The following is a 24,356-nucleotide window of genomic DNA, read 5'->3' as shown; positions in this document are numbered from 1 at the left end:
GAGGGACATTCCTATTGGTCAGTGCTCAGACCACCCCAGTGGGATAGTAAACAGTCAACGGCCTGTACCAATAATGTTATTCACTCCAGAAGTAATTATTCAACCATAAAAGATTCATACTTTATCAATCTGATCTTCCTACAAAAATGCTGTCATTTTACTGTGCAGGGAAAAAACACATCCATTTTCAAAATGGGGGACTGCATATCATTTACTGCAGAAAGGCCTTTCCCATTCAACAAACAGGGCACACATGCAAACATCCCCACCCACTGGCCAAGCCCTGACGTTACAGTTCTTATAAAATGAAGTTTAAAAAAAAAAAAAAAAAACACATTTCAGAGTAACGTTTTTTATTATTATTATAAATATTCAGTGTTGTAATGACATTCTGTCAGAGTCCGGTTCCTTTCAAACTAGAACAGATGGGGGAGGAAGGTGGGTGGCAACGCAATCCTTTAAACAGCGAGCTGAAATATCCATAGTCAGTCCATACAATTTTAAGGGTCAAATCAAATCTAAAAGAATAATTTATTGGTTAGTTCTTTTAAAAGGTTACTGACCCCAAAGCAAGAATTTTGGCAGATTTGTGAAATAGCTACAAGCATATAATAATAAAACTGTCCGAATGTGAGTCTAATGATAACCCAGGCACATAATTTCTCTTATCACTTCTAAATGAAAGAGCAATCGGGATCTTATTCAAGTACAAAAAAAAGAGAGAACAATTAGGCCTGTCACGATAATTACCTTACTGATTTATTGCACAATACACATTTATCACTCAATGGACATGACTTCCTGCTCATTTTTGCTGACTTCAATATTGTCCAATGTGTTTATTTGGAGAGAAGAGAAAATTAATTTGAATGAATCAGTAGGTAAACTTTGTTTAAAAAATAATAACAAAATAAAAGAATTCATGTTTTATTATTTTGGATGTTGAAACTACTTATATTCCAATATCAGTTTCTGAATATTCTTAATATTTAAAGGCTCACTGCTCTTTAAAATAGCCTAACTGCGTTATTATTCATTATCATTTTATGAGCGCAATAATGCGGTCTTAAATAAATCTCAATTATTCCGGTGACAAATTATCATCCAAAAAAATTGTTATTGTGTAGGGTTGTGTAGTAACCAAAAGCTGCGAGTGCAATATGTTCCACGATACAGATATTAAGATTCAATATACTGCGATATATTGCAATATATCACGATCCTGCAAGCAAGGCAATATTATCCTGATTTTTTTTGGTCATGGTATGAAAAACATAGCATTATATTCAGAAATCGGAGTCAAAGCAAAGTTCACTTTTTATCCAATCAGAACTGAGGATCTGTGGACAGAGCACAACACATGTATCTAGCGTTGTATCACTCTTTACATGTTAACTACTCATTAAAATTGATCACTTTTGAGAATCGATACAGCATTGCAAATACCACAATACACCCCTATTATCGTGACAGGCCTTGAAACAGTTAAAGAAAAGAAAAACAACATTGAGTGTCCAACACTGCTGGATACAATACAATAATTAATGTCATATTCATTACACAGTGCTGCTGAATTTAATCACAATCAGCTTGTGATTCATCCGGATGAGTTAATGCTGTAAACCAGTAAGGAATATCGTTGAAAGAGACAGGTAAAGTGTGTGAGAAGCCATTTGTGGTCCTCTTACAGTCAACGCCTCCGCCGTGTCTCTGTAAACATGGTGCTGAATTGTATACTGAAGTGTAAATGGCTAAAACAAGCCCTCACAGATGGCTATAAACAGTCCTTATTTCATTATACATCAACAATAATAGAGTTTAACAATATAAACAATGCCCGTGAAAGAAAAAGTTGAGAAAGTAGAGCTGGGAATAAGTAAAATCTGTATAAGGCATAAAGAACAACTACTTGCACAAAGTCTGAAGTTTAAACATCATCAACAGCCATCAAAATCAACATGGACAATAGGAACAGCGCATGGATGTCTACTGCCACTGTTTGCTTTTGATAGGCAGAAGTCCAAAGAGGGAAAAAATATATATATATATAGATACATGAGGACAAATTAAAATGCAACAATATCACGCCAGATCAATCGCATGATGGCATGTCAACAAATAAATCAAGAAATTGAGAAAAGAAATGATACACTATAGACATAAAGCATTAACTATTCAATATAAAATAGCATATTTTTGACCATAAAATATAGATAGATAGAAAAATACAGTAGGCTTCCAATCCCTGTGGAACTGGGCTTTATGGACATTATGTTACGGATGGACATCTCAAAAAAGCACCTTCTTAATGTGAATCTTAAAAGTATTTATGATCTAGAATTCCTGCTCTCTGTTAATGAAACAGCACCACATACTTACTTAAACTCTTCTCCAAAAAAAAGAAAGAAAGAAAAAAAAAAAAGTTCTGCAAATCAAGTTAAATAACCTTTATTGACTGAGTCTCTTCATGTCAGTTATACGGATATAAAATATATATGTATATATGTGTATATATATAAATGTACTCAAACTGCATGAGTCAGGTTGTCCTTGGGTAAACCACGGGGTGAAGTACAGTAGTAGTGTTTTTTTTTTATAGATAAATCAAGCGATTTCTAATGCACTGCAGAAGAATGATGAATGATTGTCCATTTCAAAACAACATGAAAAAGTACACAGTCAAGTAAACAAAATTATAACCCCCTCCTTCTACTATTCTAATTTTTTCAGCTCTTCTGAAAGTATAGGTGCACTTTTGTAGTCCCACACTTTATTATGCACCATTCGCCCTGCTCTTCAATGGTCAGGACCACATAGGACCACCACATAGCAGCTATTATTTGGGAGGTGGCTTTTTTTCCTCAGCTGTGCCTGGCACTGACATGGTGGAGGCAGTGTGTAACTGTGTGTTACTGGTATGAGTGGATCAGATACGGCAGTGCTGCTGGAGTTTTTAAACAATGGGTTCACTCATTGTCCTTCTTAGACACCTTCTACCTAGCTACACCGACCTGTAGTTTTGTTCCATTATTAGTGTCCACAAAACTTTGTAAAACATGATGCTGTTGGCAGGATATTTCTAGTTGTTGGACTTTTTTCAATCCAGCAGTGAGATGGTAAAAAATTTGGTGTTTTGCCAGCACCTAGAGAAAGCAAAATTTGTCTTACTCCCCCTGGGTGGGTGGGGGGGTTGGGGGGAATGACACTTTCTCCCCATCATGCTCAAAGGCGGCACGAGGCATCTGTGAGCGGATGTATCGGAACCTAGACGCTGCGCTTTCCTCCAAACACGTTAGCCGCTCAGGCAATCCTGCGTCGGCAGCAGCTCGAAAAAAGGGGTGACACATATATCTATATAAAAATGGAGTTTAAAACTCCAGCAGCACTGCTACGTTTGATCCACGTATACAGGCACAACGGCTCTGTGGTGGTCTTGTGGGGTCCTGACCATTAAAAAACAGGGTGAAAAGAGGATAATACATGTATGCAGAGAACCTGAAGCTGACAAGAAAGACAGGTAGTATACAAACAAGGAGGTTGTCATAATATTGCTGTTTGTCTGTGTATGTGATGAGGATTAAGGAGTGATGGGGAGACGACAAGTGTTACCAGAGAGACATTTCTAGACAGACATGTATGTTCTCATGCCTGCCTTTCAACAGCTTTGCGATGGTTTGGATAAGTCCGAGCTAGAAAGCCCTTGAAGAGAGGGAACTTTAAAGTCCTGCAGTTTGGAGTCCTCGTAAGGCAAAGACTGGGAGATTTGCTCACTCTTAGGTTCACAATTCTGGCAAACAGGCGTTACCTTAAGTTCTGTTTTCCATACAGGGGCTGCCCCCAATTTCAGATCCACTGGAATCACTTCGTTCTCCTTTTTCAAAGTGGGAACAGATAAAGAGAACATGCTGGAGGGGAAAACATTGCCTGAAGCGATGACAAGGTTAGCATTTGGAGGTATGTAAGTAGCTGCAGAGCCAGCCAAGGCTAAGCTAGTCCTGCTCGGTAGAACAGCCCTAACTCTCCGTGGTGAACTCAGGTCGGCCGGCTCTTCCTGGACCAGTGGAGCGTCCGACAAGCTTCTATTCCATTTCAGAGCCAAACAGTCATCTTCAGGTTCCATCTTCACCTTCTTGGCCTGCAAATCTCCACAGTTTTGGTGCTGCGAATCCCTGACCTCCATGTCATCAGAAGATCTCTTGGTGGTGGGTTTCTTGCTGAGGTTGAGCGGGATGGCCTGGTCCTGAGCAACAGGCAAGGCATGGCCGTTGGGTTGGTAGCTCTTGCTGAGGTCCTGGGCCAGAGCTTCGGAAAGGCGTTTGGTGAATGAATTCATGTGTGCCGAGTTTAAGCGCGTCCGCATAAGTTGGCGCAGCTGCAAACTACAGTCAATGTCCAATGGGAGAATCTTAAGAGGAGGAAGGGGTGGTCTGGTTGTCTGGCCATCTTTGGGGCCTGCAGTCCAGGATATATTGTCCAAACCACACCCTGAACACTGGTGCTGGAAATTCTCTGGCGTCTGAGGACTGCTTGCCTTGGTTTGGCTGAGCAGAGCTGTCTGATGGGGGATCGAAGGGTCTTGAGCAGTTCTCTCCGGACCACCAACTCCATTGAGGTCTAAACGAGCCTTTAAGAGACCCAAAGGACACATGCCTTTAGTGGGGCTGAACCGTTCTAAAGAGCCCCCAATTTGAAGCTTATGCTGAGGCTGAGCAGACAGTGAAGAAGGTGCTGAAGGTCCATGCTCTATCTTCACTTGTTGGTTCACTTTAGGATGGTGGGGCAGAATCTGAGCGATTAGTGTTGGTGGATGAGAAACCCTTATCTGCTGGAAAACAGGCATGGTTGCTTCTTTAATTGCTACCAGCTCCTTGCTGGGTTTTGCAATTAAAGGTGGTCTTCCAACTCTGCCCCTAGGCAGGACTTTAGTATTCCTTTTACCAGGTGGTCTTCCTCTTTTTCGAACCACCACCACGCCATCTGGTGGGACTGCCTGTAGAATTAGAACAGAAAAGGGTGTCAAACACTGCCATACATTCCCAACATACAGAGTCATTCAAAGGTATGAGCAAGCCTGGTCAAAATGTTTGTTACGGCATAATATTAAGGGATAACTTAAAGATGTAACATTCTATTTAACAATGTTATTAGCTTGGTGTATTTATTTTTGTTTTAAACAATTTTATAGAGAAAAAAAGAAAAGGTACACCATGCTGAAGCCCTTAAAAGATTTGCTGGTCCCTTAAATGATTTAAGCTCTTAATTCTTCCCAAAATAAATTCAATTTCTAAACAAGACTTGAAAGACCTTTAGCCAGTGAAACAAAGCATTTGCAAGCTGTGATACTTGCAAAGGTTTATTTTTAAACTGTAAAAGACAGAAACAAAAAAAAAAGGAATATTTTACGACATATAGAGAACTATAGAGATGAGATCATTTGGGTTCTAGCGCATCTATTCACAATTTTGATTAGAGCACAAGGGTGCAAACATCTGCACTTTGTTGCATGTTTTGTATACATCATTTGTATAACATTAGCTAGGCAATTTTGTAGGACTTAAATATATATACACAAGTATTTTATGTAGCGTTATTTTTCTATTTAATAGCAGATAAGCAACGTAATAAAATATATATAGTATTTTTCGCATTAAAAGGCGCACTATTAATAAACGGCTATTTTCTGGTCTATTTTCATACATAAAGCGCATTAGATTATAAGGCAAATTTTATACGACACTAGTAACTAGCAGTAGGAACAGGGGTGTCGTCAAGTTTTCCTTCTAATTTAGCAGGAAAGCTAAGCTAAGTTAAGTAAACAAAATAGTTATTCTTAAAAGAAAAAAATAATTCTGACGACTCAGACAAGTCAAATGAGCGCTGGATGTAAGTTTTCTTTCCTGAAAACTGTTTAATTGGCTTCCGTTTATTTACGATAAGCTTAGATTTACAGATTTTCACTTAAGCTGGATCATTAGCATCAGCATTAGCGGCTAACCATCATTTAACAGAGCTACACTGAAAAACCCTGAGTGTTCTGGTAAGCCAGAGCGATAATAGCTAGCAGTTCGTCCCACGTGGCTTGTTTTAACAAGGTAAACACGCAGACTACAGTCTGATATACTCCCCTCTGCACAGCAAAAGAGCTAGTGCTGTGGTAAGCAGCTAATGCTAATGATACTCCAGCAGTACTAGCCAGGTCTGAATTGAAACTCTTTTATAACGCTGCACTTCAGCGGAGTGGCTTTACTGCTCCTTACAACCTGACTGGTAGAATTTATATATAAGGAGCACCGGATTATAAGGCGCACTGACGATTTTTGGGAAAATGAAAGTATTTTAAGTGCACCTTATAGTGCGAAAAAAACGCTAATGTAATGTATTATAATAATATATAATAATAAAAATAATAATATATAATAAGATTGTTTTGGATATAAAATTAAGTCCAACACTTGCCTGACTTGTGACCTTATTCTTCTTGGTGGTGCCTTGTGCTGCTTTCCCACGCACAGGTTTCTTGATGGCTGCAGCTGAAGTTACTGTAGCTTTAGGCTTGCTCAGCTCCGGATTCCCGCCCTTTATGTGTCGCTCATATGGGAGCATCAACCTGTAATCATTAAACGGGATATAACAATCCATTATCAGGATCTACAGTGGTGGCACTGACTTGACTGGTGTAATCGGACGCTCGTACTCACTTTTCATAATGCCTCCTGGTACAAGTGGCAGCACTCGTACTGCCTGGGCTCCCACCCAACTCATTGTATACTGTTTTCCACAAGCGCCGAGATGTCACCTGCATGCAGGATAAATCATCAGCTCTGAATACCAGCATTCTAATCACCATTTACTTTCGTATATTTATTCAAAACAATGCAATACTAAAACTTACCGTGTCATAACCACCCAGCTTTTTCACAACGGAGTACATACGGAAGAGATTAACTAGGGAAAGATCATTAAAAAAAAAATCATTTAAAGTCATTCTTTAGGGATTATTTTAAGATGTATACACCATGCCCGAGGAGTACCAGAAAGCTAACACAGTGTACACAGTCCAGAGCTCTGCATATACACTGGTTGTGGTGTTCATTAATAATTTATTCATTAATAAAAAGAGAAATTATTATACTTATAAGTATTAAACATAGTAATGTAACTAATAGTAGCTTGTGTATCTTGTATATTTTGTAGTCCATACTGGGCAGACAACACAGATGAGGTAGCATCTTTAAAAAAAAAAAAAAAAAAAAAAAAAAAAAAAAAAAAAAAAAAGCCGGGACATATTCACGTTCATGTCTGGAATACTAAGCACTAAGCACAGTGTAAGCGCAGGCCAGCAGGCAAAGGCGGAGGAATCCATGCTCCAGCCCTGGCATGGTACACATCAGCTACCGGTAAGCCTACTGTGAGTACACCCTACAGTAAACTAACCCCTAACTTGAGCCAATGGGATCAATACTCACTCTTCTTGAAGCCCAAATTGGGAACTTTGCTGATGGGAGATCCCCTGCGCTCCATGAAGACAAAGAGCCGGTCCAGAAAGAGCTGCTCCTCAGGATGGGGGAGATAACACCCCTCCCATGCCATCTCCATATCGCCCATTAAATGTTCCTGCACCAAACCATTCATTTAGACAATTAAAGCAAAAGTTTTGGCAATTTTTCATTTCACCACAAATCAGTAGCCAAAAAAAAAAAAAAAGAAAAATAAAATAAGCACAAAACTACTATAACCAGCAGTTATTTTAAAATGAGTGTTTAAACAGTCTCAAAAATCACTAATGCAACATAGATTAAGATTATTTAACCCCCATGTTCATATTAAAAAAGAAACCTATACAAATGAGTCAAAAAATTGTACTATGAACCAATCAACAAATTATTTATTAAATTTACATACTGAATTTAAAATTTTGTGATATAGAAAACCTTCAAACTGCACAGTTAAATGTACAAAGCACAAACCCATTTACTTCCAAGCTGTATTTAGAAGCTGTTTAAAGAGAGCAAATATGAACTTAGAGGAACAGGTGTGTTAAAATAAAAAACTAAAGTAAAAACTAATTAAAAAAAAATAGATGTATATCTGTTAAAGGGGTTAAATTATTAAATAATAATTGTGATAAAGATTTAAGATGGCTATATAAGATTTAAAAAGGGTAGTCAAAAAAGCAATAGCTTCAGACTACCATTACCAGTTCTGACACTGATAAGTTTTGATTTTGGTTATCATTATTATTAATATCACTATTATTTTTTTCTTTCTTTTCTTCCTTTTTTTGTGTGTTAAAGGACTAGGCTTAATCCCTGCCTGGGAAACCAACCCATTGTGTTTCAATAGAAGACTTCAAAGGATTAAAAAGTTAGACCAAAACAAGGTACAACTTGACAAATGTTATTTATCTATTAATATTTTTACATAAACAATAATTGTGAATTATCTTAGGTAAATAGTAAATTTGCTTACAAAACATTTTGACCACACTTATATTAACATATAATGATTATGGAGAAAAAAAAATAGTGAATTTTTATATTGGCAAGCATCGTTAAACACATGTCAAACTGACCTGCAAACATAACTGCTGTTCACAATAGTTAAAAAAAAACACAGTATGAGTGTGTGATGATTTGGCAACCCAGTTAGCACATTGCTAATAGATGACACATAATCTTTCACTCTAGTAACTCCAGTGTAAAACTAAAGAAGCAAAGTTCAAACAACCAAACATGCCGTAGCTCATAAACTAAATGTATCCTCACGCTGTATATAAGGGTAAACTGCGCTCAAATGATTTCTGTCAAACTACTGCTGTACTTTATTAACCAGCAATGGCATGTAGTTTCACAACTCTTAATACATCCTGTTTAACCACACCAGCAGATCAATGTGAATACAGGAAACTGTGATGAAGCAAAAAACACTGCAGTGATTAAAGAAACATACCTTCATTTTCTCTCCCCATGAATCGGATTGACTGAAATTCTGTTCGCTGACACTGCCGTCCCGCCCCTTTCTTTTTCGTGGTCGTCCTTTTAGGCTTAGAGAAGTGCATCCTGGGATAGAGACATGGATAAATGAATGGGACTCAAATCACTCACATTATTGTACATAAACTCTGAATTAGGTTACAAAGATGACCATTTGAAATAAAGACAGGCTGTGTTCCAAATCCCTAATGTAAAAAGTCACTTCTGCAGTGATGCTGTTATGATGCATATAATGCTGTATCATTCAGCATTATATAACATTGTTATTTGGCTGTATATTATTTTTCTTCCAAATTGAATAGCCAAGTACGGGTTAGAGAATAATGTATGTTTTTTAACATCAGAGGCTGTTACTAATTATTCTAAATTCTAATTATATTCATTGATCTACCTTAGGGCAAAAATACAGGACGAAGCCAATTGAAACCCTTTCATTTCAGCAATGAAAAGGGAAACTAAACAAAATTGAAAAATTACATATCTAATTACCCCTGCAATTAATGGGTGAGGGGGGCTACCTTTAAGGCTATATTCCGAACATGGCCACCATCTTTTGTTTCAGAAATAAAAGGGTGTCCTTTGACTTTTTCAATGTGCCAGTGATCAAACAATTCCAATATATTACCAATTTTAATCTTGTAAAAATATGAATTTTCCATCTTAGATTCACCCATTATATAATTACTTAATAACAAATATAATAAACAAAAACAAATTATGTTTTTAACAGAAGATGCACATGCATGGTTATATATTTAACATCTACAAAATTTTAAGGCAATTATAAAGCGTTTATTTTTTTTTATTTGTAAAAAACAGCTAATTAAAAATTTTAATTTCTATCAGAATACAAGATCATAAAGAAGATTCTTACCAAACTGAGCTATTAAACTTGGGCTGGTGCCTATAGTCGGATGGTTGAAAATGTCCCTGCAGTACATGACTCGAGTGTTGTCCAGGGCCAATTTTAGTCCTCCTAAAGCCAACAGGTGACTTTCCTGCAAACCCGAGGAGCCAGTCTGGTTCTGGGTGCGCTTCTGCAGAGAACGGAAGCGGCAGTACTGAGGGTAACTCAGCACCTTCACTCTCTGCTGTTTTGCTGGAGAAGCATCTGAGGGGAAGAAAATGCAAAAAACGGCCACAAGGGGTCAGCAAATGAATGTAAGAAGACACGTTTCTCAAGTCTTTTAAATTTCAAATTAGGCTGAACTTAATATGCATATTAGCAATAGCATTATATAGTTAATAATCAGCCAATTATACATTTTAACAAAAAAAAATCCCATTCATTTTGCATAACTAAATGTTAAACTATGAGCAGCTTTTCAAAAATTCCAAGATAAAATATATCTTAGGGCTGGGTGTTATATATAAAAAAAATCTAAAATAATCTTACATAACCATGCAGTTTATGTGCCAAAAAAAAATAATAAAAAATACAAGCCAGCACAACTATCAAATATGCAAACTAATGTTTATTTTACTTTTTTCCCTTAATTTATTTAATTTATTTTTTGTTTATTTATTATTACTTTTATTTTTTTATTTCATTTTAATGTTTTAAAATGTCATTCTTGTTCTTAGTTCTATTATTCATTTAATCACTATCATTTTTAACATTTTACGTTACTTTTACTATTATCTATTTACTTATTTTATATTTTATAAATTCTTTACATATATATTTTTATTAAATGTTGATTTAAAATTAGTACTTCTTTTTTATTATTATTATTTTTTACTATTTGATGTCTTATTATTTCTAAATTATTATTAAATGTGTTCAATCCCTTTGATGTTATAAATGCTTGGCAACATTGTAAATGAGGGTCACCCTCACTGTTAATATTAACACTTACCCTCAGTTTTCACTTCCTGTGGTTCGCTTAAAGGACGGTCAGGTATGTGGTTGCCGTTGCTCTTTTGACAACTTCCTTTCCACAGAGGTGTTTCTAGGCAGGTCCAGTTCACCAAGTCTTCCACTCTGATGATTACCTTTCTTGCCAAACCAAGGACTTCATCCTAACAAACAAACAAAAATTATTCCATGATTACATAAAGCAAGTTATATAATGTATATATTGTATTAAAAATTAAACACAATGTGCAGTATTGTGTGTATAGTCATGTGTCAGTGATTCACAACACTGGATTTATTATATTTTTCCAACACACCTGATCAACCCAGAAATGGTCTGTTAATTAACTGATTAGCTTCAAGCTATAATGTTTTCTTGGGTCAGCAAAGTCAGCTTTAGATCAGGGAGCCACAGTAAAGTTTAAGTTTAAAATATTTTACTTTTTAAAAGCTAAAGCTAAAGTGTTGTTCTCACATTCGACAAAACAGTTTTTAATTTTTAAAACAGCAGTACAATACAATGCTAAAAAAAAGTTATAATTATTATTGTTGCAATGTACTTGCATATAAGCAATGATATTAGATTTGTGCATAAACAACAGATTTATAATTAATGAAAAGAAGATCCACACAAAAACTGTATTGGTGGTTGTAGTTGACTGGGTTCATTAAAACATTTCCAAAGCTCTCCTCATCGAAGTCTAGTAGTATTTATAGTTCTCATCATATTAACAGCTGGTTTGGTAATTCAGTGCTTAATGATGTTCAATCAGGTGAGCTGCTGGTGGAATTTTACAAATCCTCTCGCTTGCTGGGAGGGAAATCTAGAACCAAGCTTTCTTCCTCAGAGTTACACGCAGTTAGTCTTACTGTATTTATGTCTACTTGCTTCTGTTTTAATGTAATATAATTTAATGTTTTACAAGATAAAAATTGTTTAATGGTTACTTATTGAAATTTAGATCATCATTATTGGGTCCACTTTTAAATACACCAAAATATTGGACAATGGTTGGAGGATTAGAGGGGCAAGGAAATTTCTCTCAATATTTATTAACTAGGAATGCACCAAATATTCAGCTAATGAGACAATTTGGCTGAAAATGGCAAAAAAGCACTTCCAGTGAAAAATCTGAATTATAAAGACTAATTAATTTTAAGTCATATTGTACTTTTTTGGTTTGTCTGTTGGAATGTTAAGCAATCTACAGTGTTCACTTAATGTTTTTAAAAGGTAGTTGTGTTAATTGCTTTAAAAACAAAACAACACAAACATTTAGAAAAAACTGTGAAAAACTGAACTACGGTCAAATGTTCATTTATTTTTATTGAAACAAAACAAAATGAGTTTTGGTGCATTCCTATTGTCAATGTTATCATGAACAAATAAATGTTTTTTTTTTTTGTTTTTTTTTACATCCAATGCTTATTTTTGTTATACTGAAATTGTGTTAAATTGAGACACTATTTTTTCTATTTCACTTATATTATGTGAATAAAGTTATTTTTACCAAGTAAACTACAGTTTAGTAAAATTGGATAAATATAGAAAGTTACTGAATAAGCTAATAAGCTTTTAAATACACAGAATCAGGTTCTGCTAGTTGATGATGACTTAATATCTTTCAACACCCAAGTGACAAAGGGATGCCTCCTACTCTTTGCTACAACCAGTAACAATAAGCCACCACCCCCTAGGCTAAGATAATCCATCCAAAATTCTGAAAACGAACGTAAAAGCCTATCTGACACTGGAATCCACCTTTTAAAAGTATGTGACATTAAAAACAGTGACAAAAAAGGCATTGTAGAACTGGAGAGTGCTGCCTAAAATGTCTTCACACTCTTGCTGTAAAAACATCACGTTTAAATAAAACACAGGCTAGAAATCTGACTCCAGATCCCAAATGCTAGGACTAGTTTAACCATGACATGAGACTTACACATACACACATGAAGCAGCTGCTCCTACTGTGTTTTTTCAGCAGAAAAAAAATATGTATGGGTTTTAAAGGCATATTATTTTACTGAAGAGTTACACACTGGAACACAACACAAAAGCTCAAGAGCAGTTAAGATTAACCTGATTAACTTTGACCATTTCAACACTTAGCAATAAACCACAAGCCAAGCTTGACTTTGTGACACAACAGCAGAAAAACCTTTTAGATGAACATGATCAGTAATTCCCACCAGTAAAGAGATTTCTAACTGTAAAAATATTTTCTTACCAACAAATAAAAAAAGAACTTGACATCTTTTATATAGATATAGTTATTGTTCCTGACATGTTTTGGGGACAGAATGCATTAAACACCTACAATTAATAATTAAATAATAATTAAATAATAAAAGTAATGAAAAGTTAGGAAAGTATATTATTTGCTGCCATTATAATGAACAACGCAAAAAGTCTAAAATTTCTACACATATAAATTAGACATTAGAGCTGCGCAATATATCATTTTAGCATAGTCACTGCAACGGTCACATGCATAATGTAATGTGCAATGTCCTTTAAAGCAAATAATATCAAACAGATCATGCTACAACTTCCTTAATATCAAAATAATCTATCTTAGCTTTCCTGTTTTTCCTTCCTGTGTGTTACCTTGAACATGCATGTAAAAAAAAAAAAAAAAAAAAAAAAAAAAAAAGTGTTCTATTTATTTGGTCCTACTGTTTGCTATTCACCTTTTTATTTACACTGCATTACAGTTTTACTTCCTCATATCGTGAATGTTTTTAAGATGCATTTTTTTGTGTATAACAGACACTGTGAATGAATCTACTGTTATTATTCTTGACAAAAAATAAAAACACTAATTAACAGCAAAATCATTTCACCACAGATTAATAGCCAAGCTTTTGTATTTTCAGCTTCATATCTTTTAACATCACCAAAAATAATGACTATTTAAATACATAATATTTTCATCAGCAATATTATTGTTCAGATTAAAACTATGTAAAAATGCATTACTATATTAGGAGGAATGCAGCAGCAGGTTGCTTGACGTTTACCATGACTTTTTTTTTTCAAGACAGTAACAGTACATTATTATCATAATTACCAAATTTTTAAACAGTATGATTATCTTTCGTGACATGCCGTCATTTATAGCGCAGTATATCATTAAAACTTCCAACCATCCAGCCCTAATTCTAAGTTGCTGTTTGACTGGTGTGAAAACTCCTCTTACAGACTCTTTCTGATTTACCTCTCCGTGCTCCCCAGTCCTGCCCTTGGGGGTGTCCTCCGGGAGAAAGTAGAGTCTGGAGCTGGCAAGGAGGTGGCCCTGTTTCTGGTCCTCCCACAACAGGGTGACCTCTGCAATGCAAATGGGCTCCTGGGGGCCACAGCGAACATAGTAGAACTCCCCCAGTGTCCAGGCCTTAACAGGGGCCCCAGCCTCCGGCTTGTGGCACACTGACTTGTAGAAAGCAAAGGTGCCTCGCCGGCAGCAAGGAGGGCCTACCCACTGATGAAGATAAAAGCACAAAAGAATTGACTGTTACTTACTTTACATATACAACACAAACCTCTTATTCAACTGGTGGCCACCTTTAAAGAGATCCATTCCAGTAACCATCTATTAACAGCTTACCTTTTAATAATTTAGTTGAAATAAGCGTACTACAACTGCAACATACTAAAACAGTCAATCAGCAAAATCATGTTTAAAATAAAAATAGAATCTTTTGTTAGATCTGCAACACAAATAAAATAAATGCCAAAATCTTGCTTGTGAAACATTTCAGGTTTTTTTTAGGTACATTTAAGGTATGGAAAAATCTGACTCGGTCAACTCTGTTATTATTAAACTACTTAAAATATTTAGACCAGTAATAGTGTTGACAAGAACAGCACCATTTTGTGCTTCTAACCTAAACCTAGATTCCACAGAGCATGTATTAATAACTGTATAGCTCTGAGAAAAATAAAAAAAGACCATGTAAAAATTATGATTTTCTTTGATTTTACCAAATTAAAAACCTCTGGAATAAAATTAAGAGAAAGATAGATGAACACAGCAATCAAACCAAGCTGAACTGCTTAAATGTTGGCACCAGGAGTGGCATAATGTTATCCAAAAGCAGTGTGTAAGACTGGTGGAGGAGAACATGCCAAAATGCATAAAGTGTGATTAAAAAACAGGATGTTTCCAAACCAAATATTGATTTCTGAATTCAAACTTAATGAATATGAACTCGTTTTCTTTGCATTATTTAAGGTCTGCATCTTTTTTGTTATTTCAGCCATTTCTCATGTTCTGCAAATAAGTGCTGTAAATGACAATATTTTTTTATTTGGAATTTGGGAGAAATGTTGTCCGTAGTTTATAAAATAAAACAACAATGTTCATTTTACTCAAATATATACCTATAAATAGCAAAATCAGAGAAACTAATTCAGAAACTGAAGAGGTCTCTTATTTTTTTCCAGAGCTGTACATCATCGTTAATTACACACTAAATAAGACATTCTGTCTTACATTAAAGATTTTACCAACATTTAATATACGTTTGGTGTATCCTCAACATTTTATACAAAACAAAAGGATTAGAAATTTAACAGAAATTTGAATTGCTTTTCATATTTTAAACCAGAAGAAGTGACATCACTTGGCATAGGTCACATATTTTATATTAGAACTGTTTTAAACTGTTTTAACAGAGAGGTAACAGAGTTGACTTAAAATACATTTTTTCATTAGTTAAATTACATATTCTACAGAAATAGATATTCTGTAATGTTGACTTAAGGCCTGCCATGATAATTATATTATCGACTTAAAAAAGTCAATATATGGACATGGCTTGAATAATTTTTGTTGGCTTCAATATTGCCTTATATGTTTTTGCAAGAAAGGAGAGACCATTAATGTAAATGAACCTGTATGTCAATTTGGTATTTATTATTAATATTATTATTATTGTTATTATTATTATTATTATTATTATTATTATTATTATTATGTAGTTCATTTGTATTAAGTATTTTATTTGTGATGTTTTGTGATATTTATTTTATATTACATTTTTTTTACATTACATTACATTAAATTCCAGTTTCTAAATATTCTTAATAATTGAACAATATCTTTGCTATAAATAGATATAATTGCATTATTATGCCATCATATCATTATATTAGTGACATAAAATGACCTTAGAATTCCAAAAATATAGATTTAGATTATAAAATATATGGTTGAAACAGAAATAGTTATTGTGACAGGACTAGTTAACTTTAATAGAGTTGAGCACAGAAAAAATATTTTTGCTTTATTATTTTTGACTGAATACAAGAAAAATGTATAAATCAGGAGGAGAGGACAGTAAATACTGTGTAGGTGGTCTTATATTTCTAGTATAAATTGTAAATAAAACAATATATATATTTATATACTGCCATCTTACAGAAATTCAGAAAGAACATGTCTTCCATATAATAACTGATCTGTGTGCTCCCTAGTGGCCAGATAAAATTGCTAACTGTCTTTCTAAGAAAACAGAAAACCCAAAGTAAAAGAAATACCACTTATTTACATGATTCAAAACATTACACTGATATTTGTGTTCAAGAGCATTTCACCGTGTGTGTGTGTGTACAGCCCAGAAACACATACAGCCATCCCTTCACATGATCCAAATTATCCATTTCTGCAATACCCACTGCACATTTCTCAAAGCAGTGCAACGTCACTGACAAAAGCCTACATTCTTCTGCTTCAATTAGCTAAGGCCTGAGTAGTTCTCTCCATCCACTGGATAAAAACTAATTTCCAAACAGTCAACAAACAGTAAATTCTAAAATGGAGGCAAATTACACTGGATTTCAGTCATCTTTATACTACTAAGACTTCCTTGGTCGTCACTGGTCATGTTTCCATGGCTGAAAACACATTCCAGTGTATTAAGCTACTTATAAACAGCTCTGATAGTGATGGAAAAATGCACGCATACTTTTTTCTCCACAGAGCAAAATGTGATAAATTTCTAAAAGGAAATTCCACATGTACAGTGCCAGTGTGGTTTTGTGGTCATCAAATATTAAATCAGGACAGAACATGAATTTAAGTTGAGCTGTTATACCTTAGCGTGTGCATTTAATATATTTACTTTTTTTTTTCTTGTGTGTCTCGAATCTGTAAAGTATTACCAAATAAATCATGACTAAAAAAAGTGTTTTTTTTTTCCTTTTAAAATAAATTTGAAATTAAAACATAAAATATTAAAAGCATGAAAACCAACCAATAACTTAAAAATGACAAAACTGTCTGAAAAACTGTACTGTTTGAAGTTCCTCCAAGACAAACTATTTTAAATGTTATCACTACACATGTTCATATTAAATTGAGAAAATATAAAAACTATTTCTGCTGCATTTTATCCCCTCATTATGCTTTACAAAGCTAATATCAACAGGTTAAACTGTTAAACTAGAGTTTGAATTTTACTTCCACCTAAACTGACTAGCTGTTTATTTAAGCTGAATCAAGTCAAGACACCCAATATGAGGTAAGCTAAGGAATGCTTTTGTCTTACAACTGGCTTAGGTTTTCTGACTAAGAGAGAAATGCAGCTTTGTTAAATACCGACAGAGGGCTGAGGAAGTAAGCAGAAAATAACAACTAACCAGTTCTGGATATCTGAGGATTGCTATAAACAATTTGCTCCACCTAATACGTATCCATGTGCTCTCTTGGCTGAAGTATGAAAGGACTTTCAAATCACTTAATTATTTAAAAGGTGTAATAACAAAATACACTGTATACCATGTGTTTGTGTATAAAAGCATGATAACTAGACATAATAAAGATTGGGTTAAAATGTTAATTAAATGTTATCACCATACAAAGTCAGTGTAAAGTTTATTAATTTAAATTTCTGAGTGTTTGAGGCTAAATGCAAAAATAGAGAAATTGGATGAAAAACTTATTATTTCATTTTAGTGTACAAGAAAACTTTATCCAATTTTCCAATTTTAGTTCTCTAATCTCTGCCTCTCACAATCTGAATTTCTGGAAAAAAAAATATTTTCTTTATTTTCAGAGTTTTCCATTTTTGCATTTTGCCAGTTGGATTATTCCATCAGATTTGTGTTACAAGACACAAAAATGGCCAAATGTGAAATTTGAGAGAAGATTTACTTTTCCTTTCTCTTGAAATTCTGTTTGTGAAAGGCTGAAATGAAAAACTAGATGACTAATAATTTGGATGAAAACCCATTTCTTTTTTACTCTAATGACTGAAGAAAGAAAATATATGATTAAATTTTTATACTCAATTTTGTATTTTCAAATTTAGCTTGATATGGTCTGAAAATTAAACTGCTAACTTAGACGTTAAACTGACCATACTCTAACATTATACTTCAGCTTAAGAATTTTATCCCAATTGCGGTGGCTTAAAATAGCTGTTGGTTACATTTAATTGTTCAACCCCCCCAAAAATACAAATAAATAAGGGCTTGACTGAATTTCATTGTTCACATATTAACTGACATATTGACTGAGTAATAGCTCATTTAGTCAGCTATTTAATTGCAGAATTAAACGCAGACTATTGTGGGATTGCTGACAGTATGTTATTCAAAAGTAATATTTTCCATGATTATTACCCACTGCCACCACTGGGAGGGGTATCCTACAAAGCACAATGTCTCAGTAAAGATAGATGATTTAAGCTAAAAGTCAATACTACCTAATATGAGCAGAGCTAAGCGAAATTTCTGCCTCACATTTGGCTTGGGTAATATTTGGTTTACAGAGAAATTAATGAAGCTTTGTGAAATACCCCCCCAAAGGGCTGAGGAAGTAAAGCAGCTCGCAGCTCACAGCTAACCCCACCCCCACCCCTCCAACACATACATACATATACACATACATACACACACACACACACACACACACACATATACCCCTATCTTCAGCCCTTATATCCTATGAGAATGAGAGAGCTAAGCCACATGTCCAGCGCCTAGTGGTGAAAACAGGTACAGCCTACTGGGCTTAGCAAGGCTAGATCACAACCACTAAATATATAAGACTGCCTCTCGATGTATTTGAACTAGAAACACCCAGATAATATCAGCGTTTGAGGAGAAAAATGGTGAGCTGTAAACACAGCAGGAAAGAGGTTTAAAAACGCACGAGCTACAAGTTATGTGACCTTGGAGCTGCAGAAGCCAGCAGTGTTTAGGCTACAGTTATTGCTGGCTAATATTGCTGTGGAAAATTTATCACAGATGGGTTACCAAGACAAACGGTTACAGCCTAAAACTGCTCAATATGAAAAAACACACACCCCACAAAACGACGTTAATCTCACCAATTATTATTTTCGTGCCTGACTTATTCAACGAGCACGACTTACTAACTTCCTATACTGGTAATCAGGCGATATTATGATAGTATTTGTGGTCGCCTCGCTTCAAAAAGTGTACTATTTCGACATGACAAAATATTGTAGGCTTTACATCCAGAGGCTTGTGTGTTTCTCTCGCCTGATTCGCCTCATTCTGTTCAATTCTACAGCCAACCGTCGCTATATAACAACTAACCTACAGCGAATTCGCTAACGATATCAGTGAATATTTATTCACGATCGCTGCGCGATATTACACAATTTTGGCTCCAAAATGATCCGAAAATAACAGCCTTGTAGTTTACGATGTTCGAGGTTCACTATAAATCATTTGCTCCACCTAGTTCATGTCTGTCTTCAACAATATTTCCGAGCCTTTCAAAAAAAAAATCACCACGTCATTTCAGAGTAAAGTTCCTTTATTTTAGTTTTAGTGTCTCGATTAAAACAGCCCCGATCTGCGATTAGCAACGATCTGCGATTTTATAAACAGTCCCCCGAGGTTTAATATTAAACTCGAGGCTCGTGTTGAAAAATAAAACAAATTCTGTGAGGCAAATGTGAAAAATGTGGGGGTGGGGGTGGAAAAGAGAAGCTAAAGCTAGGTAGTCGACACGACACACAAAGAAATTAATCATTAACAAAAAATATCGAAATATTAAAAAATTAAAAATAATTCGGCTAATTTCGATTCAACAATGCAGCTCGACTGGAGGACACGGTGCACACATCGACCCAGAAAGACAACATTTTAGCCAGAGTTTTACCACAATCCCAAAAGTTTCGGCTCGCTCAGCTGAGTCGAATTTTTTCAAGAGTCGTTTGGCTGAGATGAGAATCAATTCAGCCTTTTAACTAAATTCAAAACGTGGCGATATTATTGCAGCGGGGGACAAATCAGAAGAGCACACACACACACTGCAGATAAAATACCCAGCGTCTGGGAAGTAAATAAGTCGCAGTGGTATAGGGCTCAGCCAGCCTGCTTACAGAAATATAAAGTTGGAAGTTGAATTACCTGTATGGTATTCTGCTCCATTGCAGCTCAGCATTCCCTTATTCCTCCTCTCTCGCTCTCTTTCTCTGCCCCCTATCAAGTTACACAGCCGGGTACTCACCGGCACACTCACATAAACGCTACAGACGAAAAGCCTGGTTGGTGTGTGTGTGTGTTTTTTGCGAAAATGGGGCAGGATCTAGGTGTGGCCAAACTCGATTTCCCAAAGAACTTTATAATAAGAAGTTTATCTGTTATTTACGCGTCTGCTGTAGCTCTGTAGACCTATTTTAATTATATACTAACACAATATCAATGTATAATAGAATTAGATTAGGATTAGATTTTTATATTTGTTAATATTGAATAGTTTAAACACATACATATATCCATCCTTTTTGTTTCAAAGACAACAATTATTAATTAATAATGATTAAATATTAAATATATAAAATGATTAAATATATATTTCATAATGTGTTCTGTTTTGTAACTGTTCAAAGATTTTTTTTTTTCAATTTGTGAAGGTGGTAGTTAACAGAGCGTAAGAAAGCTTTAAAATGATTTTCCCTCCCAACCCCCAATATGCTGTTTTATCAGAGAGATATAAATTCATACTATTTAAATAGCATATATTGCATTTTTAATACTGTGTATATATAATAAATATGTTTTAGCCAAACCATTACCTCTAGGGATATATGGTACTGTTAAAAATAAATAGTTTGGACACCAAAAATAAAATAAAGATGCATGTTTATATATACAGCTACATGGGTTTACATTTTGTTTTTTTAATTTATGCAACAATGTAACAGAGTGTAACAGAGCATAAGAAAGCTTTGTATAAGGTTTACCCTCCCAACCCCCAACATGGTGCTGTTTTATCAGAGAGATATAACGACATACTACATAGCATATATTTTATGTTATTATACTGTGTATGTATAGTTATTTAGTTAGTTTTTTTGCCAAACTAATAACTCTACAGATATATAGTATTTATAATTAATATTAAATAGTTTAAACACCACACATATAAAATGTGCATTTTGTTTGTTTAATTAGTGCAACAGTGTAACAAAGCATAGGAAAGCTTTATAAAGCTTTAAAAGGTTTATCCTCCCAACCCCCAACATGGTCCTTTTTAATCAGAGATATAACTATAATATAAGCGTATATTTTATATTATAATACTGTGTATGTATAATTATTTATTTAGTTTTTTTGTCTAACAATTAACTCTACAGATATATAGTTATGTTCATATTAAATAGTTTAAACACTACACATTTAAAAAAAGATGCATGTTTTATATTTATTTATAATTATATATTTATTATTTATTTGTATTATAAATATAGCTACATGTTATTGTTATAGAAGTGTATATTATATTGTATGCATCCCTGAACTGTTTAAAGGTGGTTTTGTTTAATTTGTGTAGCAGATTGTAGCAGAGCTTTGTAAGAAATCTTTGTAAAAAGTTTACCCCCACCCCCAGCCCCAGCCCCTCCTCCCACTGTGAGTAAAGAGAGGGGTTTGATTCAGAAAGAGCTGTAAATGCAGTCAGGGCTGCTGTAGGTCACGTGATCCCCTGCAGTCAGGGCGACATTGTGCCTGGCGTCCCCAGGAATTCACTCTGTAAATGAAATAACGTTAAATAATAAAGAGAAGCATCTAAATATTAGTAGGTTACTAAAAATCACAACTTTATTAATATTACTGTGGGAAATCCTCTATCACATTTTCTCTATTGTACAGACCCTGCATCACTGCAGAGTCTAATTTAAACATATAACCACTGCTCTGTTTGGGAGAGTTTCTCCAGCAGGTGGCGCGCTGACGTGTTTTTTCCGGTGTTCTGTCGAGTTGTGCTACCTTGTAAACCGTGCTACCCTAGTGTACATTTAACTGTAAAAATACAACAGAAGCCCAATTTTAGAGCATGTTCCAAGTAGAAGTCCCAGTAGATGTAGCTGGTATATTTGAATATCATAAAGCGCAATGTCATTGCAAAGTTCATGGAAATGAGAGCTCATTATAAACTGCTTTTCTATTTTTTTAAAATAATAATTATTGTATGTTTTATTATTCATTTCCATTTACACTTTTGTGCAATGACAATAAGTGCAAGTTGTGTAATGGACAATTTTTTTTTAATTAATTATAAAAAAATGACGAGAAATAATAAAAAAGTGTAGGTCAGCACATGCGCAGTGCCTTTAGGAAGCACGTATCGGTGGGTAGTAGAACCAGACAGAACACCCCGGCATTGACCATGATATTTTTCAGACAATAGACTGAACTACAGCTTCAGAAACAGTTCAGAAACAGACATTATATATATAATAAAATAAAAACACAGTGGTGGGTAAATCAGTGAATCTGTAGAACACAAAATATGGGAAGAGCATTTAGCTAGATAACCTTCACAGCTTTTAAACGAGGCCATGATAAAAACTCGCACTTGGGGGCGTCAAGGGCTGTTTATATAATGGTATATTAGCACTTTTGTGGTTTAAGTTCGTTTTTAAATTAAATAGTTACCTATAAATTGTATTATTTGTTGTTTTTCACAGAGATATTAACTAGACATAAAGCACGGAAAATAACACTGATATATTTAGAACAGCACTAATGCCATAATGCCTTTATAGGCTATTTATTTATTTATTTATTTATTTATTGAGACATTATTACAAAACAGCACATTACAGCACAATATTCATGTTAAACAAAATTCTCAAAGAATATATTTTAAGAAAAATTTAAAATTGAGTCTTTAAAAAGTATATAATATTCTTTGTCTTTTCAGTTCAGACACCATACTTTTACAAACACACAGAATATACAAACAAATTAAGTTTATAATAATATGTTTTTAAACCCATTATAATTTTCTACATTGTAGATTCATATTGAAGATATCATTTTTTTGAAGAAATGCATATGCATTTATAAAGTAAACAAAAAAAGGGTTAAACATGCCAAAATATGAAATTATATTTTAGATTCTTTTAAGAAGCACCATTTGCTTTGATGCCAACTTTGCCCATTTTTGGATGATTCTCTCAGTCGGCTTCATGAGGTAGAACCTGGAATGGTTCTCCAACTGTCTTAAAGGAAGCACTAAAAGTGTGAGAATTTGTTAACTACTTACTTCATCCCTTCTATTCTTTCCTTTGTCGTTTTTAAGTCTTTGATATTAAGGTACAATGTAGTAAATAATACAATTAAAGAAATACATGTTACTGTCATTTTTGCCAGTAATTCCAAACTCTGTGGTATTAATGATAATTTTTTATGCCTTGTGGCCTGCTATTTTCTGACATGGCTCTACTACAGAAAGTCATGTGTGTGGCTGAGTTTTTATTGTAGGTAGCCTATTTGTAGTCAGTGAGCATATTCACTCGTATAAGGCTCCTGAAATGATCTAGTGCGTGACACTCTCTCATGTAGTCAGTGATAGTGGTAAGTGCAGTCAGTGCCACACATCTAGGCCAAACGGATTGATAACAGAGAGATTAACAGACCAGCTTGATCGCTCAGTCTTATCCTCCAAGCTCTACACAGAATATCTAACTACAGATATGAGAGAGAGCACAAACACAATAACTGAGAATGCATAATGACAAATTGTATGAATATTTTTATGGTATTATCTATTTAGATAGAAGTGTGCATATTGCATTTGCTTTAAAATACTAGCTTGTAAAAAGGGAGTTGTCCTACATACAGCTCTATTTCAGACTTAAATTCAGAATCTGGCCTGGAAGCTGTCCCATGTGTGGAGGTCCGCCCCCCCAAACAGTGGCTCATCTTGGTTTAGTTGAATCAGGATCAATCATGCTAACTCCCAGAAATACTGGTAATTTCTTTAAAAGGCTGTTTGGTCAGAATATCTTACTGAACATTAGTATTTTGGCAGCTACATGACACTGCAGATAAAAGAGCACTCGTTTTTACTATATTTATCAACAACTATTAATACTTTCATATTTGCGAAGAGCAATATGATACTAAAAGAATCTACAGCTTATTATAAACATGAGCGTACAGTAGGAGCCTGACCAGCTTATTATGGCAGCGTATAATAACATGTATTCTTTGCTTAGGCTTGCTTAATGCAGGC

General features: G+C 34.6%; 1 protein-coding gene across 1 annotated transcript; it reads right to left on the bottom strand.

The window, feature by feature from the left end:
• Nucleotides 1-336: 336 nt before the first annotated feature.
• zgc:77151 (ARID_ARID5 domain-containing protein) lies at nt 337-20,399 on the bottom strand. The gene is made up of 10 exons (XM_049466190.1): nt 20,243-20,399; nt 14,073-14,333; nt 10,853-11,015; nt 9,868-10,104; nt 8,950-9,059; nt 7,467-7,614; nt 6,893-6,945; nt 6,699-6,796; nt 6,453-6,607; nt 337-4,986 (listed from the first exon to the last, which is right to left on the bottom strand). The coding sequence occupies exons 1-10, from the start codon at nt 20,261-20,263 to the stop codon at nt 3,656-3,658; spliced, it is 2,577 nt and encodes an 858-aa protein (XP_049322147.1). The 5' UTR covers nt 20,264-20,399; the 3' UTR covers nt 337-3,655.
• Between the last annotated feature and the right edge of the window lie 3,957 nt (nt 20,400-24,356).

Source organism: Astyanax mexicanus, chromosome 17, assembly GCF_023375975.1.
Source record: "Astyanax mexicanus isolate ESR-SI-001 chromosome 17, AstMex3_surface, whole genome shotgun sequence".
NCBI classification, from domain to species: domain Eukaryota; kingdom Metazoa; phylum Chordata; class Actinopteri; order Characiformes; family Acestrorhamphidae; genus Astyanax; species Astyanax mexicanus.
Note: the sequence above shows the minus strand (reverse complement) of the source record. Positions and strands in the feature narration are given on the sequence as shown.

Coding starts and splice junctions, on each gene's coding strand:
- zgc:77151 (XM_049466190.1), bottom strand. CDS start 20,263: ATGGAGCAGAATACCATACAG. Junction 11,016..14,072: donor GGACTGGGGAGCACGGAGAG/GTAAATCAGAAA, acceptor TTTGTTTGTTAG/GATGAAGTCCTTGGTTTGGC. Junction 6,797..6,892: donor AGCTGGGTGGTTATGACACG/GTAAGTTTTAGT, acceptor TCCTGCATGCAG/GTGACATCTCGGCGCTTGTG.